This window comes from Cynocephalus volans, chromosome 3 (assembly GCF_027409185.1).
Source record: "Cynocephalus volans isolate mCynVol1 chromosome 3, mCynVol1.pri, whole genome shotgun sequence".
NCBI lineage: Eukaryota > Metazoa > Chordata > Mammalia > Dermoptera > Cynocephalidae > Cynocephalus > Cynocephalus volans.
Window position 1 is genome coordinate 96,987,522 of NC_084462.1, and position 17,859 is coordinate 97,005,380.

The 17,859-nt window shown below is 45.3% G+C and overlaps 1 protein-coding gene across 2 annotated transcripts; it reads left to right on the plus strand.

Annotated features, from left to right (window-relative positions):
* Nucleotides 1-14,082: 14,082 nt before the first annotated feature.
* SRP14 (signal recognition particle 14) lies at nucleotides 14,083-17,338 on the plus strand. 2 transcript variants are annotated; one of them, XM_063091381.1, is made up of 6 exons: nucleotides 14,083-14,153; nucleotides 14,302-14,374; nucleotides 14,810-14,922; nucleotides 16,139-16,171; nucleotides 16,405-16,491; nucleotides 16,926-17,008. In XM_063091381.1, the coding sequence occupies exons 1-5, from the start codon at nucleotides 14,130-14,132 to the stop codon at nucleotides 16,450-16,452; spliced, it is 291 nt and encodes a 96-aa protein (XP_062947451.1). In that variant the 5' UTR covers nucleotides 14,083-14,129; the 3' UTR covers nucleotides 16,453-16,491; nucleotides 16,926-17,008. The 2 variants fall into 2 exon arrangements, with proteins under 2 accessions (XP_062947451.1, XP_062947448.1); XM_063091378.1 differs by lacking the exon at nucleotides 16,405-16,491 and having other exon boundaries at nucleotides 16,926-17,338.
* Nucleotides 17,339-17,859: the final 521 nt, after the last annotated feature.

Below are 17,859 nucleotides of genomic sequence, written 5' to 3' on the forward strand. Positions count from 1 at the left end.
GCTCTGTTAGCTGTGAGAAGCAGTGTCTTGGGATGGGCAGGGATGGGGGGCTCTGGCTCTGCAGCTCCCAACACCATCGGCTCTGACAGTAAATACAGGGTTTTGGCATCTTCTCTACTGTGATTGCCAGTGCTTACCCAGGCCAGCAAACGCATACCCTCCTGCTATGTGTACACAAGTGCGCGCGCGCACACGCACACACACATACACACACAGACACACACAGACACACACACACATACACACACACACACACACACACACACACACACGGGAAGGTGCACGCCAAGCTCCACGTCTGCATCATTTTGGGCTGCAGTTGAGAATGGCCACACATGGGCTTAGTCTGGCGTTGTTCCTCCTCTCTCCCTTTGCTTTTTGGCAACACTGGCCTTGGCGGGTGCAACCCCACAGATAAAGGCCAATAGAGAACAGTGTGTTCCCTTCTCCCACACCCTCACCCACCCTTCCACCCTGCACACTCCACCCTGCCCTGAAGTTGCCTCCAACAGCCTAGGGTGGTGGTTCCTTTTTAAATAGCTCAGATGCAGCCTATTTGACCTAAGCCACATGGGTAATCTGGCGGGAGGCCAGAGAGCAGTGTTACCCTGTCCCCCCTCCCCCCGACACCCTGGAAGATGAGCAGGCAGGAGACATGGGAGATAAATTGGGCTCTTCTTCCCAGGGGCTGCTGAGGCCTGGGAGCAGATGTGGAAGGTTTTAGAAAGTGACCCAGAGGCATTGAGGATGCCCAGGGCCTTCTCCCACACCACTGCCCACAGGGGACTGCTCTGAGCAGCCAGGCCCAGATCTGGCTTCAGAAAAATCATGGCTCCTGTGATCTTTGGGCCTCCACCTTCACCTTCTTCCAGTTCCCACCTCCTCTAAAGGCCTCTCAGCATACTCTGGGTCCTAGAGGGGTAGAATACTACCCATTTGTACCATTATGGGAATTTACAGGGTTGTGTCAAGCTTTAGCTGTAAGTGGAATGAAAGGCGTGGTCCTCAGTTAAAGGAATTTTAAGGAGCAGCTTAAATAAGAAAGAGTTGGGAGGGCTGGGATCTGTCCTTCCCGATATTACAGTACCCCACTCTCTGCTCTCCAGCAGGGAATCTTCCTCTATAAAATTAGCTCTTCTTGGGATATTCGTCGTCTGACAGACCCAAATTGCTTTAGCATGAGGATCTAGAGGAAACAAAACCCCGTCCCATCCCACGTTCTAAATTGAATCCAATTCCATTTTATCTAAGCCTCAATTGGATTCTCATCCTAATTTCTCTCCCAGCTACACTAACCCTGGAGAATCACTAAAGCAACCCTAAAGTTACCTCAGAGCACCGGAGTCTCACATTTTAAATTTGAAGGGACCCTAGAGCTCATCAAGTCCAACTTCCCACGTTACAGAGGAAGAAACTGAAGTCTGGCAAGGGGCAGTGACTTGTCTGAGGTCACAGAGCCAGTTAGTGCTTCCACGTTCTGTACAGCGCTCTTTTTGAAAAGCCACACCACTTAGCATCTCCACTGGATTCAGAGTTTGGGACCTGGAATTTAGGTCCTATTTTTAGACATCATTGGAAGTCCCAGAATGAGGTATTTATGAAGAGTCTGTTCCTGTTTCGCCCCCAAGCTCTTGCTTTGTGTTTTATTGCTCCGGTAAATAGCAGCAGATCTGGGGGTGGGAGGGAGGAGGCAGCGGGTGAAGAAGGTGCTGAGCCCATTGAAGCTCTGCTGGGCTCCAAGGTTGGGCTGACAGAGGCTCCTCCAAACCGACCTGGGAGCAGGCGTGGGCTCTCTGTCCCCAGAGCTTCTTGAAGAACAGTGTGCTGCAGGGGTGTAGCAGGGTAGGAGGAGAGTGACAGACACCAGTACAGCCCCAGAGCCTGCTGCAGCTGCTTCCTGTTGTTAGCGGGCTCCTCAAGGAGGGGCTCAGCTCCCTGGCTCCTCCACACCTCTGCCTAGCTCTTCACATGGTTCTGTACCTCAGTAGGCCAGCGACTTCCCATGGATATGCAGGAAAACCATGTTCAAGGGGCAAGAGCTCAGAATGAGATGTGACTTGCGGCCAGGCACATCTCCAGTCTCATGGCTCTCCCCACCCTGTGCAGTCAGGGTTCTGTCCCTGAAGGTGCGTGTTCATTTCTGTCTCGTCTTCCTTTCCCTGTCTGGAAGACCTTTCCCATCCTCTCTGTAGGGCCAAATTCTCCCCATTCTCTGGCCTCCCTCGCTCCCTACTCTTCGCTGAAGCTTTGTCCACAGTGACCTCACAGGACCATCCAGCATGAGAATGTGGGCCCTAACCTCACGTCGCCTTGTCCTGTGGCTTGACATTTCACCTAGGTTTGTTTTATCTCCTCTTCAAGACTTAAAGACAAGAGAATATGGGTCCCTGACCACTGCCTCCTACAACAAACAAGATCCTTACAGAACTGAGCTCAGAGCTGGCCCTACTGTAAGAGCACAATAAATCCTCACAGAATGTCCCAGTGTTTCTCTTGGTTCCTGCATGAATTTCAGTCAGCCGAGCTGCAGTTCACCCCACAGTTCACTGTGGCATGTTGGGAGGAGAAAGACAAGAGTGACTTGGGTTCCCCTCCCCAGAATTTTCTGCCTGGTATTCATGTTGCCTCAGTACAGGAAGCTTGATCAAGGCCTTGCCCCTCTCAAGCTTGTGGGTTTGGCTGCTTCCAGGTTCCTGTCTGACTAACAACAAGAGTGTTATGGGTGACGGGAATTGACCACCTCCTGTCCTAGAAAGGATTTCCCCAGTGTGAACGTTTGCAGGTGGGCAGCAAGGGAAGGAGAGAGTGGCAGACACATTCAAGGCTGCCTCCACATCCAACTCCAGGGGCACAACTCATAGACCACTCCCAGTGGGGGCTGTCCAGCCTCTGTTTTCCTTCTTGCAGCTCTCCTCACACCAAAACTCAGGCAGGCCCTGGCTAATTCTCCCTAGGGGGTTGGAGAGGGGCTGGAGTGGGGGAGGAGTGAGCAGTAACCTGGGATTTCTAGCCCAGCACTCTTCCCCCCATTGTGAAATGGCCTTGGATGTGGGCCAAGCAGGAAGCTGCCTCATACAGCCTCTAATCCATGATCTGGTGCCTGGGGTGTGGGGATGGCCCCAGGCTCTTTCCTTCCCAAAGGAGGGCAGAGGCTGACATACCTGAGTCCACCTGCTAAGAGACAGCCTGAGCTGCCCATGGCTAATCACAAGGGGCCTATGCCCTCCCTCCTGCTCTCTGTTCCAGCTGGTGTGGGCATTCAGAGGGTTGTGAAGGGTAGTGGAAAGTACATGGGTCTGGGGCTCAGGGCTTCTAGCCTCTAATTTGCCATTACCAAGTTTTGTGACCTTGGTCAAGTCACTTTCCCTCTCTGGGCCTCACTCAGTTTTCTTACTTGTGAATAACTTTAAGGTAAAGGGTTGGACTAGAAAGATTTTGGAGGCCTCTTCCAGCTTAATATTAGGACTCACTGAAGTCAATGATTCACTGATGTTATTACCAGGACTTGGCTCTGATGTGACAGGGAGTCTGTTCATTGTGTCTGTCTAGGTTTCCCTATATAAATCTGCATCTGTTGGTCTGTCAGAGAGATGGAGTGGGCCTCCCTGGACAGTCAAGGATGAATGACGACACAGAGGCCAAGAGATGAACAGCATCTGTTGCTTTTGGGAGTTAGGATACCTGGGTAATTTGTGCAGAAACTCTGGCTATACAATTTCCTGTCCTTGACTTCCTGGCAGGGAATTTAAAATTTGGGACCCCTAATCATCCCAAGTAAAGGGGCCCCCTCCTCTCACCGACTAAACCCATGAAAGGGGGGAGGAAGAAGGCAGGAGGAGAACAAGGCTCCTCTTGCCCCAGACCTCTAGCCTGGCTGGCACTGCTTGAGCAGTAATCATGCCTGCCATTGCCGGCCTCAGGAAAGACCAGGAAAAGAAGGAACTTGCACATGGAAGTGGCAGAACCTGTTAAAGCTCACACACCTTTCATGAGTGCCACCACCTACAAGGCTGGCCTTCCAGGCATGCAGGACTAGGGGCTGTCCATAGGGTTTATTCTTCAGGGCTATGGGATTTCCTTTGCATCTCCCCAAAGCCCTAGCACCTGAAATCCCACCATTAGAGTCTTTTCTTTGTTTAACATTGCCTAAATTCCCTCCAAAAATGGAGCGTGTGTGCCATCTCTAACTATTTGTCCCGATCATGTCGTGTTAGTATGATTTAGCTACAAGATGGATTGCCTCTGCAGCAAGCTGAGGTTAGTGAGAGACTGGCGTTTTGCTGGGGGTGGAGAGGAGGGGGTTTTGGAGGACTGAATGTTTGTTCTCAGGGTTCTGCTTGAGTAGGAGGGGGAAAGAACAATGAAACCTGGCTTTTCTGGCATGCTTTCTCATTATAATGCATTTTTATGTATGTTATCTCATTTAACTCACCACAACTGTGTGAGGAAGACATTCCCATTTCACATCCGAGGAAATGGAGGCTCATAGAGACTAAAGTGACTGTCCTTCAGAAACACAGCCAGAAAGTGCTGAGCTGGGCCTAGAATCCAAGGATGTAAGACCCAGGAAGCAGGATTTTGCCTGGGGTGTGAGAGGAAGGACAGGGGCTTAGGACCGGGATCCATACCGAGAGGGAGGGAGGAAAGATGAGGGGTGGAGAGTGGAATCCCAGATTTTTCTACTCTGCTTAGAGCTGGCCTCTTTTTTTGCCTTGCCTCCCTTCTAACCACCTCCTGCGCCCTTCCCACCACCTCTTTGTTACCGAAAGGCCCAGTCTCCAGCCTGGGCTGCCCTCTGGCTGCACTCATTTTCATTTCTTCCCGGCACAGAGACAGTGTTGGGCAGTGGCTGGCTCTAAAGTCACAGGTTCAAATCCCACCTCCACCTCATACTAGTTGTGTGACCTGAGACAAGTCGTTTCACCACTTGGTGCCTCAGTGTCTCTAGCTGGAAAATGGACATAAAACAACACAAAGTTCACAGGACTATTACGAGGACTCAAGAGAGAATATATGTAAAGCACCTATTAATGAGCCTAGCACTTCATTACTTCTCAATAAATATAAGCAAGCTATTGTCTGAGAAAAAACAGTCCCTCCTCTAACACCACAGTCAGTCGGCTTCCTGCACCTAGAAGTGGTGCTTGAGTGGGTGCCCTGCCAGGAGTGGGTGCTCCTTTAGTCCCTGTTCGATGAACAAATGAATGTTAATCTCCCTGTGACACAGAAAGCTCTGTGATTTTGAGAAATAATGATCACAATCTTCGATATTCTTAGGGTGGTTTTAGGGTAAACGATGAGGAAAGATCCTAGAGCATCGAGGCTGCCGCGGCCACGCTTGTCCAGTGAGCTCAGGGCGTCCCCTGCCGGCCCCGAGGAGCACTGCAGGCAGGGTCCCCGGGGGCACTCCCGCCTGGGACGGGCGTTGCCTACGTCCTCCATCTCGCCACGAGCAAGGGGAAGGCCAGTGCCAATCACTGAACTCATGGGCTTTGGAAACTTGCCTAGGGCCCCAGGAGGGGCTGGGGGAAGAGAAGTAGTTCTCAGAATTTTGGAAGTGGAAGTGACTTTAGCGATCCAGTCTAAGGCCTTAACATAATGGTGAAAAAGCCCAACAACTCATCAACTGAGTGCTTACTGTGAGCCCTTAAAATGGATTATTTCCTTGAAACCCAAAGCAACCCTTTGGGGTACCAGATGGAGGATAAGGTGCAAGAAGTACCTTACCCAAGGTCCCACACAAAGTGAGGGACCAGGGCAGACTCAGGCCCTCAGACTCCCTGTCCAGGGCTCTCATGCTGTCTCTAGGGCACTGGGCTGGGATTTGAATCCAGGACTTCATCCTGTGGTGAGGGTGGGGCAGGAGTCCCTGAAGCCCTGAATCTCCTGCATAGACACAATGAGCATGTGTTGACCAACTGCAGAAAAGAATAAAGGAATCGGTAGCTGGGAGTGCTTGAGTGGATTCAGTCCAGGGAGTGTGTTGGCATGGTTTCAGGATGGTTACTCTTTCTCTGGTCACCCAGGTTTCCAGGACACACTCTCATTTTCCTCTGGCAACCTTCTGCCCTTCTCTAGGATGCCTGCACCAGACCTAACCACCTCTCACTGACTCAGGGGGCCTCTAAGCTTTAGGCCCTCACTCCTGTCACCCTGAACCTAAATCCACCCAGTGCCATACCCTGATGTGTTTCAATGATACTCTGCTTCCTTCGTCTGGAGCTGACCCTAAAGTCAGCATACTGGGGCTACAGTGAGGCAGCTCAGAACCCAAGGTGTAGTTCCCCTCAGAATGAAACTCAACACAGTCAGACTAGCCCAGAGGACAGCTCCTGTAAGGATCACAGTGTTTGGCAAGATGGACACTAATCCATGCTTGTTTTTGTGATCTGCTTCTGTAGAATGAACCATCTTGACAAGTAGGAAACAGGAAGAGCCAAACCCAATCTAAGTGCCTGGGGTGTAATAATGCATGCCTTAGCTCATTTACTCCTCCCCATGACAGTGAGGTAGACACTTTGATGACATCCCCATTTTACAGATGAGGAAATTGAGGCATAGGGGGATTTAAGCAAATTTGGAATAAGCAAAAAAGATTAGTGGAAACCAACAAAAGGCAACAGCAACAGCAACAAAAACAAAACAAAACAAAAATTAGTGGATGTTTCTAATGGAGAAGTATACATTATTTAGAACACACCCTTCTGGTTAACTGATTCTAGCCTTTCATTGCCTTTGAGTTATTTTGCAACTGCACAGGTTGTAGAGGACCCATGGCAATGCAGCTGATTCTTGTCTATGGACGTATAAATGATTGTGTTCAGTGGAGGAACAACTCTGGCCCCTTCCTCTAGAAATTTCAATTTGCATCCATTTGCAAATTCATTTCAGAATTCTGATCTATAAATGTGTTTGTTCTTTGGATTTTCCTTTGAATACGTTGTAACATCTACCTGGTTCCTTATTAATAAATTAAACAAATCTTTAATTGTGCATGAGAGTCATGATTTCACCTTTTATTTATTTTTTTTTTGAAAGGTATCTTTTAACAAGGGTCCTGTAATTTGCTTCTAGTCACTTAAGACAAGGAGAGGTAGAACTGGGATTCAAACTCGGGTAGCTGGGAACTAGCAACTGTGTTTTTAACCATCACACTCTCCAGGCACTGCAACGAGTAACTGCATTAGAGGGACTGCAGCTGTAAATTAATCAACCCTAACCTTACTGAGACCATTGATGCTGATTCAAACCCTAAGCTAATTCTTAACCCTAATTCAAACCCAGCTTTCATGAAAACCTAATAAATTGAATTGTGCTGTGTCTGAGGAAAGGACACTTGTGACCCTCTCACTTTTGAGATGATCTTAGGTGGTACAAGCAGGAATATTCATCCAGGCCCCTTAGGTTGCCTAAGCTGCTGATGGGCATGGGGTATATTGCTCTGCCCAGTCTTTCTATAGTAACCCTGCACATGGGAGGTGAGCAAGGTATAAGCATATGCCAGTGTTTTGTGCTAAAGGGCTCCGTTTTGCTCTTAGTGCTGCGTAGGCCATTGCCTAAGGCCTCCTGACGTGGGAGGGAATTTGGAAACCATTTTCATTTCACAGTTCTCCTAAGGTGAAGGAGAGGGAGCGGGACTCAGCTCCCTCCTGCACATACTCGTACATACTACTCTGCTCCAAGGGCCAAAAGACATTAACTGCTATTATACATTTAAATTACAATTTGATTAATGATATATTACCCTAACTGCACATAATTGCAAGTTAGGGTTTTGGGTGCTGAACAACATCAAAATTTAACCATGTCTTATTGATATAAAGTCTCAATTTCATCGTACCCTGAACGACCTCTCTCTTTTTTTTCTTAGCTTTTCCATTGTAATTAAGAGCTACCTTTATTTCCGACTAATCATAAACAGTACGATTTTTTTCACTGGGGAATTTATTTTCAGATATATTCTTTTTTTTTTAAGACTAGTCAAGTGTAGTAGTGAGAAGGGTGGAAAGGGTAGAACAAGGAGTTCAATTTGTAACTGACTGTGAACAATCAATTGAGATAACTCATTGCCTTTGGATCATCCAGATATATTCTTATAAATCAATTAGTTTCATTATTGCTTTTATTCATTTTTTAAAATTTTTTAATCTAAAAAATTTTAATTTAGCAACATTATTTTATTTCATAGTACTTATTTTTATTATTTCTTGTATTTATGGAAAATGATACTGGTTTTCCATTTACGGTAATGATATTAAATACATTTATTTAGGTATAAAATGAGTCAACTTAAAGAAAAATACTAACGAACAGTACAGGTGGTATTTGAGTAATGGCAGAAATCCGGATGTTGATGTCCAGATGACGGAAGGTATGTGGTCTATAAATAATGACACTGTTTGATGCTGTTCATTGAGAATTTATTATGTACCAGGCCCAGTGCTATCGATGCTAGTGCAGTCCAATAAAATCTGCAATGATGGAAATACTCCACGTCTGCTCTGTCCAAGTAACACGTAGCTATTGAATTCTTGAAATGTGGCTAGTGTGACTGAGGAATTGAACATTTAAAATTTTGATTTAAATTAATTTAAATTTCAATATTCATATCTACCATATTAGAGCAAGCCTAAGGGTCTTATATATAGTATTTTATAAAATCTTGATAATATCAATAAAATAAGCATGATTATTGTCATTTTGTTGATGAAGAGACTTAGGCCTTGAGAGGTTGCCTGAGGCCACATAACTAATAAGTAGCACAGGTAGGAATCTGAACCCAGACTCCCCGACTTCAGAACAGTTGCTCTTGATCATTTCCCACAGAAAAATAGAGCCCAAAGAGCACTCTGTCAGTAGTTGAATTGTGCTGGCTCAAGTGTATGCTAAAACTGTCAGACGTGGGTATTTCTGTTATTAGAGTAGTTTATTCTGTTGTAGGGTGGCCTTGAGAGTTCACCCAGGGTGGCCAACATGACTGTTGATTCTTGAGTGGAAGTGAGGTGTGAATGAGCCCACGGAAAGCAGTGAGATGTGTACACACTGAGGGCTAATCCTGACCAGTCTCCAGATGAATCATGGCCTCCAAGCTCTGTGCTCCTCAAAGGGATGACCATTACCTCCACCCTGGTGCCCCCACCACCTACCCCATGGCTCCAAAGAATATCGCTCAATGTTTAATGAATGATAGAAGATCAGAGCACAATGGTCATCATCTAGACCAACACTTAGAGCACACAAACACTGTCACTGGTTCCACATAAATTCGGGACCACAAATATCAAGCTGGCCCTCACATTCGTTGGCAATCTGACAACACATCTCGAATATGCTCACTCTCTGATGCTTTTACATTTTCTTCCAAATATCCAGTACCTGTTGCCTACTTCTCACCCTAGGCAAATGATCTTGTGTAGCTGTCTGTCTTAGTTGGTTTTCTGTTGCTATAACTGAATAACACAGACTGGGTAATTTATAAAGAATAGAGGTTTATTTAGCTCACAGTTATGGAGACTGGGAAATCCAAGGTCAATGGGCCTAAGTCTGGTGAGGGCCTTCAATGCTGTATCATCCCACCATGGAAAGGAAAAAGGGCAAGTGAGTGTATGTGAAAAAAGGAGGCACGAGGAACCAAACTGACTTTATAACTAACCCACTCCAATGATAACAACATTAATCAATTCATGAAGGTTCACGACGTAATCACTTCTTGAAGGCCCCACCTCTTAATACTGTTACAATGGCAATAAAGTTTCAACGTGAGTTTGGGAGGGGACAAATATTCAAACCATAGTACTGATCTACATTGGCTTTTGATTGCCCAGGATCTGAACCTATTTGTAATCCCTCATTGTGTTCTTGGTGAGAGGCAAAGAAAATAAAATGGTCAGAGGGTTACTCTCTCACTCACTCTCAGCACTTGAGCCCAAGCACACGATCTGGAGTTGGCCAGTCTGGTGTTCCCAACCAGGACTCTGAGCTAGTGATATCAAGGCCCCGTGCTCTTTTGATGTTATTCATAGTGGTGGCCATCACAGAGTGGTCTTGTGTTGGCAGTCCAATAGGAGGGGTTTTCATCAGACTGTTCTAGTCTGTGCTAGTCCCAAGGCATATGAAAATAACACCCAATTTTTTATAGCTTTTACTTCTCTGTTGACCTCCAAAACTGTACATTCAGTTGCTCACTTGATAGTTCCACTTGGACATGTAATAAGCATCTCATTTTTCTTTTAATTTTTAATTTTTTAAAAATATCTTTTGTTTTATTTATTTATCTTTGTAATAAGCATCTCAAATATTACATGGCCAAATCAAAACATTTTATCTTTTTTTTCTTTTGTGGCTGGCTGGTTTGGGGCATCTGAACCCATGACCTTGTTGTTATAAGGCTGCACTCTAACTAAAACATTTTATCTTTCTACAAAACTGTTTACTTCCCAAGCCTTTCCTATTTAGTAAATAGCATCACCATCCACCCAGGTGCTAAAATAAAAAATCCATGAGTCATCCCCAATTTCTCTTTCCCTTTTAAGGTTTATATCCAATCCCACATGAATCATGTTGGCTCTATGTGCAGAGTATACCATAATCTGATTACAAATATGTTAGCACCTGGACTTCTGCAATAACCTCTGTGGTAAGGTGGATGGCCCCCAAAAGATGTCTGTGTTAATACCTGGAACTTGTGAATATGCGACCTTACATGTTTAAAGGATTTTGCAGATGTGATTAAATTAAGGATTTTAAGATGGAGAGATTACCCTTGATTGTCCAGGTGGGCCCAATGTAACCAAATGTGACAATGGAAGCAAGAGGTCGTAGTGATTTGAGGGAGGGGCCACAAGCCAAGGAATGCAGGCAGCTTCTAAAAGGGTAAGGCAACAAATTCTTCCCAAAAGCTTCCAGATGGAATGCAGGCATACAGACATATTGACTTTAGACTTCTGGCCTCCAGGCCTATAAGAGAATAAATTCATGTTTTATGCTACTAAGTTTGTGGTTGTATTAGCCCATTTTTGTGTTGCTATAACAGTACATCCGAGAGCAAGTAATTTATAAAGAACGGAGGTTTATTTGGCTCATGATTCTGGGACAACTGTTTCTGGTGTGGGCCTTTGGCTGCTTCTAGTCATGGTGGAAAATGGCAGGCAGCTGACGGGTACAAACAGATCACATGGCTAGAGGAAGCGAGAGAGAGGGGAGGTGTCAAGGTCTTTTAAACAACCTGCTCTCCTGGGAATTAATAGAGTGAGAACTCATTACCCCTGTAGGGTTAGGTTACAGCAATGGCTACACTAACTGTATGGCTAGGGCAATTGTATTTGCTAAGGGTTCATAATTAAAGCTAAAAAGTTTCATTATTTTAGTTGTACTAAGTTTCCATTTGTATTGTCAGGGCTATCAGGGCTAAGGCTCAGACCCTTCAAATCCATTGTACAGACTGGGTTACCAGACCCCTCACACACCTGACTGGATCATAGACCCCTCACATGCTAGGCTGGTTCATAGACTCCCTCACACGTAGGTCCACGCTAGGTAATTGGGAAAGATCCCGGGAGCCACTGGCAGATGACACGAGCTCAGTCCTCAGCAGTAGCAGCAACAGCTTACAGCAGCAGAAGCAGCAACAGCTTACAGCAGCAGAAGCAGCAGTGGCAGTGGCCTCTCGAGGCATCCTGGGGGCACTGGCAGCAATAGCCTCCAGCAGCAGCAGCAGCATCCCCAGGGCCGGTGGCGGGGGGGGAGGCCTGTGGATCAGAGCCACTCATCCTTAATACTTAAGTCCATAACCCAGGACACCTGGGTGCACATGCATATTTACATCAAATGCCTGGCAAGATTCTGAAAGCATAGATTGTACAGTGAGGGACCCTGAAGGGGTAGATTGTAGGGAAAGTGAAGGAAAATGGTCAGGGCCCCTCAGATGTTCAGAATCTTGCCAAGCATTTGATGTAAATATGCAAGTGCACCCAGATGTCCTGGGATATGGACTAAAGTATAAAGGACGAGTGGCTCTGATCCACAGTGCCCACCTCCCTCCCCGCTGGGATGCCCCCAGCGGGAACAATGGAGAGGCGTTACTGCTGCTGGAGGCTGTTGCTGCAAGGGCCCCTGGGACCCTCTGAGAGGCCACTGCCGCCGCTGCTGCTGGATCTGTAAGCTGCTGCTGTTGAAGAAGCTGAGGACTGAGCTCGTGTAATCTGCCAACGGCTCCTGGGATCTTTCCCAATTACCTAGCTCGTGGACCTGCGTGTGAGGGGGCTTGTGACTCAGTCAGGCGTGTGAGGGGTCTGGGGACACAGCCAGGCATGTGAAGGGTCTGGTGATCCAGTCTGGCATGTGAGGGGTCAGTCACCCAGTCTGTACAATGAGTCTGAAGGGTCTGTGGGCCCTAACCCCTAGCCCTAGCAATACTATTGCTGTAACCCTACAAGTTGCACTAAAAGATAGGAACAAGTAATTTATAAAATTTATCTTTAAATTCATTAAAAAACTGGTGCTACCATTTTGAAGGGTAGTTTAATAATATGTATCAGGAAGGCTGTAAAAATAACAGGTTTGAAGGGTCTATGGGCTCTAACCCCTAGCCCTAGAAATACTATTTGAAAACTTAGTATAACAAAAATAATGAAACATTTTGGCTTTAGTTATGAATTGCAATACAATTGGCTGCGGTGGCAGGAGTCTGACAATTGCCTAGCCATACAATTAGCATAGCTATTGCTATAGCTATTGCTTTAGCAGTACAACCCCCAACCAGCAGGAAGAGCATTAATCCATTCATGAGGGATCTGTCCCCATGACTCAAAACAACTCCCAACACTGCCACATTGGGGATCAGATTTCCACATGAGTTTTGGGGGGACAATAACATCCAAACTCTATCAGTGGTGATTTGTTACAGCAGCAATGGGAAGCTAATACAATTCCCTAACTGGGCTCCCCATTTCCTGCCTTGTTTCTTTACAATGCATTCTCCACACCACAGACTGGGGATGTTTTAAAAGTGTAAATCACATTGTCACTGTCCTGTTTAAAGCTTTCTTAACAATCTTCTGTTTATATCTGGAACGAAATTTGAATTTACCATGGCCACAGACCCTACATGATTTGGCCACTGGCTAGCTACCTCTCCATAGTCCTTCACTCCTCATTCCACATGCCTTCTCCACCTCCATCCTCATCTCCCAGCTTTGCTAACACAGGACAACTTGTTTCCCTTCTGGGGCCTTTGCACTAGCTGTTCCCTCTGTCTGAAACATTGTGTCCCCAGATCCTTAGATAGCTGGCCCCTTTAGCTTTCAGCTCAAAAAGTTCTCTTCAGAGAGAACTCCCGTGACCCCAGCCTAGAATAGTGCCCTTGTCACTCTCACCTGTATCACCCTGCTTAGCAGTCTTCACAGCATTCATTCTTATCTGAAGCTACACCACTTGTTTGCTTGGTGATTGTTTACTTCCTACCTGCCCCTTTAACCCAAGTTCCAGGAAACCAGGAACTTAGCTTGTCTTGTATCCTGCTGTATCCCCAACCCCTACAACAGTGCCTGCCACAGGATAAGAGGTACTAGCGAAATCTGTGGCATGATTCAATGCTTGACTTCACAGAGGGCCCAGGGTTCAAGAGCGGGGCCTAGAACCCAGGTGCCTTGACTGAATCCTGAAGTGGAACTAAGACTTCCTAAGTGCCAGGGACTGTTCTACGTGTTTAATATAAATTCATTTACTCTTCACAATCACACTGTGAAGTACATACTATTATTATCCTCACTTTAAGGACAAGGAAACAGGCACTGTTAGGTAACTAGCCCAACATAAAGCTGAATATACACAACCATACATTTCTGTCAAATCCATCTTTTGTCCTCGTTCTTTTACTCTGGTTGGAGTGAGAAGATTTCTTCCCTCTAAAATCCCAGGATAGTCCAAGCGCCCTCTGGCTCGTTTCTCCCCCTGGACAGGCGAGGGCGTCCCAGAGCGCAGGCGCACGGCGGTCGCGGACGGCAGAGCGGAGGCGGGATTGATGGAAGAGAATTGAAGCCTAATAGCGGAAGTCCCGCCCAGGCTAGGCGGAACTTCCGGCTCCAACAGCCGTGGGTTTATGCTGACGGAGCGGAGCCAGCAGCGCCGGCATGGTGCTGCTGGAGAGCGAGCAGGTACGGCCAGATGTGACCAGCCGAGGGACGGGTGCAGTTCGGGGCTTAGCTCGGGACCTCTGTCTCCTTCTGCGGGAGGGACAGGGACTTGACGTGGCAGGGCGAGGATTTGGGGCTGCCTAACGGGGCCGGGCTTCTTGTGTTCCAGTTCCTGACGGAGCTGACCAGGCTCTTCCAGAAGTGCCGGTTGTCGGGCAGCGTGTTCATCACCTTGAAGAAGTGTAAGCAGGAGTCGTCGCGGTGGGGCCGGAAGGAAGCTGGGATAGGGCGCCCTGGAAGCCGAGCGATGCCCGGACCGGGTGCCCAGAGAACATTAGGGATTGTGGCTGGTGCGGCCCCCAGCACATAGCCACCTAGGTCGGTTCCGGTTACAATGGACCCCAAGCACGTCAGCGTTCTTTTTGTCAGGGATCCCAAACCCCGCCACAATTAGTGAAATTTAATATGCTTTGGTGTTATAGTGTTTCTGTCGTGGAAGTAGTTGTAGTTTCTCCCGGATTTGGCCAATCCGTGATAGCTGATGATGTGGTTAAGAGAACTAGAGCAGTGGGGGTGGATTAGGTCACCTCTTCTTATCCTTTCTCTAGTATTTTAACTTTTTTCTACCTATCAGCAACGTATGTGGCTGTGCTTACCAGGATGTATTTTTCATGCAGATGATGGTCGAACTAAACCCATTCCAAGGAAAGGTTCTGTGGAGGGCTTTGAGCCCTCAGACAACAAGTGTCTGTTAAGAGCTACTGATGGGAAAAAGAAGATCAGCACTGTGGTGAGCTGGGTTCCTATCTCATTTTGGAGTTTAAACTTTAAAGACTTCAACTGAACTAAGGTTGGGGCACATCTAAAACAGGCTTTTCCCCTTTTAATATAAAGGTTATTATGTAGCTCCCCAGCTACTGTGGGACCAGGATCTTCCTTTACTGTCTTTTTTTTTGGTGGGTGGCCAGTAGGGGGATCCGAACCCTTGACCTTTTACTACTTTAGTAGAATCTTCAACAATAAAATTAAAATGAAGAAGGTAGAGATCAAACACTTCTTAGTTCTGCTAAAATTTTTGTGGAAATTAAACTAGCGTATTGGTCCTTAAGGAGCAGTTGGCATAAATATTTGATTCCTTATCCTGTTACTGTGCTGGGCCTTCAATAAATAGTTTATTGGTACCAGATGATGCTCTTACTTTTAAGCTGATTATTCCCTATCTGTGTGGTTCACATAGCAAGCTATCTTAGGCTTGGTGCTTGAGAGAACACACATCTAGTCAAGAACCCTATCTTTCCTTTCACAGTGGAGGTTGAATATGGCAAAGCAACAGACTTCCTGGATTCTGAGTGAATACTTTTTTATTCTGCTGGGGCAGAACCAGACTGCCTTCTAATCACATTAGTATAGTACGTTCATGAGAATGTAGACTATAATTAGTTGATAAGTCTCCCTTTACAAGTTACCGTGAGAGACTTTTACAGTCAAGCAAGCTTATGTGATTTTTAAAAATAAAGTTGGATATTGTGAAATACAAAAACCTAAGGACTCTCCTTTACAGGTAGAATTTCTTTTGTGGTAGCTTGCATTGTGCTTAAATAGACCTGAAATAATGGAAGGCATGTTTAAAAATAAGGTAGGGAGGGAGTAGTTTAAATCTATCTTGCACAAAAAATTAATATTGAGAGGTCCTTTGACATCTGTCAGAACCCAGGGAGAGAACTCAGTGCCATATGTGTAAGGTATTTCAACAGAGGCGAGAAACAGCTTCTTTAAGGAGCCTGCTTTTGCCTTTCTCATCTTGGTGCAATTCTCATGTGGAAAAAGGAGCAGAGTACTTTGCTTGTTCCTCAGGCATAGGAAAGTGGAGTAAAAAATAGTCTTTAGTGTATTATGACTCCTAGAGTTGGGAAGAAGTATTTTAAAGATTTCGAGATACTATCTGGGGTGGAGTAGAGGATACTTATATGGATAAATAAGAGTGACCTTTTTTCCTTCTTTTCTAGGTGAGCTCCAAAGAAGTAAATAAGTTTCAGATGGTGAGTTTCTGGTATTCTCTATGTCCCCCTTTTCAGGGCAAGAGTCAGCCTAATAGTGAACACTGGATTAAGATTGCTGTTTGGTTTCATTGCTCTCCTGTGATAAATTTTACCAACTTTTTTTTTTGCGGGGAGCGGCTGGCTGGTAGGGTAGTTTTACTAATATTTTTAAGGTAAGAGCTGCCAAGCCGTGAATTTCAACACCAATATTGTCTTCCTTTCTAATTTTTTAGGTATATTGTGTTGTCTTAGGCTTCAAATATACTCTACTTACAGTATAGCTGAGCAAGAAATTGCCTGAAGTTTTGCTTAAAAAAAAGGTAAAAAATGTGCAACTTACTGGGGGTGAGTGTTGCAGAAGCTGCTACAGGTTGAGCATCCCTAATCCAAAAATCTGAAATGCTACAAAATCTAAAACTTTTTGAGTACCAACATGATGCTCAAAGGAAATGTTCATTTGGAGCACTTCAGATTTTGGATTTTCAGATTAGGGATGCTCAACTGGTATGGGTAGTCTGCAAATATTCCAAAACCTGAAAAAATCCAAAATCTGAAACACTTGTCCTAAGCAGTTAGGCTAAGGGATACTCGACCTGTACAATGTGAAAGAGAGTATTTTTTTACACTCATACCATTATATTCTTTATCAGGTAGTCTTTCTGATTTTGGCTACCCTAAGTCCATCATGGAAATAGGGCAGCAGCGCCACCAATTCACACATCTTCCTGCTAAAGTCATGTTCTGTGTCTTTCAGGCTTACTCAAACCTATTGAGAGCTAACATGGATGGGCTGAAGAAGAGGGACAAAAAGAGCAAGAGTAAGAAGAGCAAAGCGGCACAGTGAAGGGCACCAAATTTCCTGCTTTCACCAACTAACCACTGAATTGCTATTTTTTCCTTTGGTTTTTACTTTTGGCCACAAAGCAAGGTTTCTGGGTCCCCCACAGTAACTGTTTTCACGTGAGATTAGGGTTCTTTTGGAAAGAACAAGGTTGTAATGTTTACAGTGTAGTTGTGGTAAGAGGCCAGTTTATTTTAGATCTGGCTAATTGGTCTGGGCTGCATGATTGTATATTCCTGGATTATAGTTTAAAAGTCTCTGTAGTCATCTCTGTGAAGAGCAATTTATCATTAAACCTGTCTATTTATCAGTACTGACTGTCTCTTATTTATTCTTTTCCCCAAACTTTTTTAATAGTTCTGGCAATAACTACTAATTTTGGAATGATGTGATTAATGAATAGGCTTTAGCCCTATCTTCTAGGTTACCAGAATTGAAACTTTCCACGACAGAAAAGGTCATGTTATCTCATGGGTATTCCCACCTGGCTGTATAATTTTATCGTCATAGTTTCTTAGCAAAATTTGAATGAGTTCTCATAGCAAAATGAGAGTTTGCTTAATTATCTTAGGTTAAATGTATTACAAAATCCTCAAGAATAAAGATTCCACGGTAGTAATGAATTGTGGTTTCTTTACGCCCTTTAGTTTGGACATTTTTTATGTGCTTAGACAATAGGACCAAGAGAAGAACAAGGCTATTGTGTTCCAGCTCCATAAAACCATTAGTGTTAATAAATTTGCAATTAAAAAGCAGCAGATATATGAAAGCATTTATTATATCCAAAAAGATAAATTCACGATATATTACACATGAAAAACTCACAAAGCTCAACTTTGTAGGGCAG

Coding starts and splice junctions, on each gene's coding strand:
- SRP14 (XM_063091378.1), top strand. CDS start 14,130: ATGGTGCTGCTGGAGAGCGAGCAG. Junction 14,375..14,809: donor GTTCATCACCTTGAAGAAGT/GTAAGCAGGAGT, acceptor TTTTTCATGCAG/ATGATGGTCGAACTAAACCC. Junction 16,172..16,925: donor AAGTAAATAAGTTTCAGATG/GTGAGTTTCTGG, acceptor TGTGTCTTTCAG/GCTTACTCAAACCTATTGAG.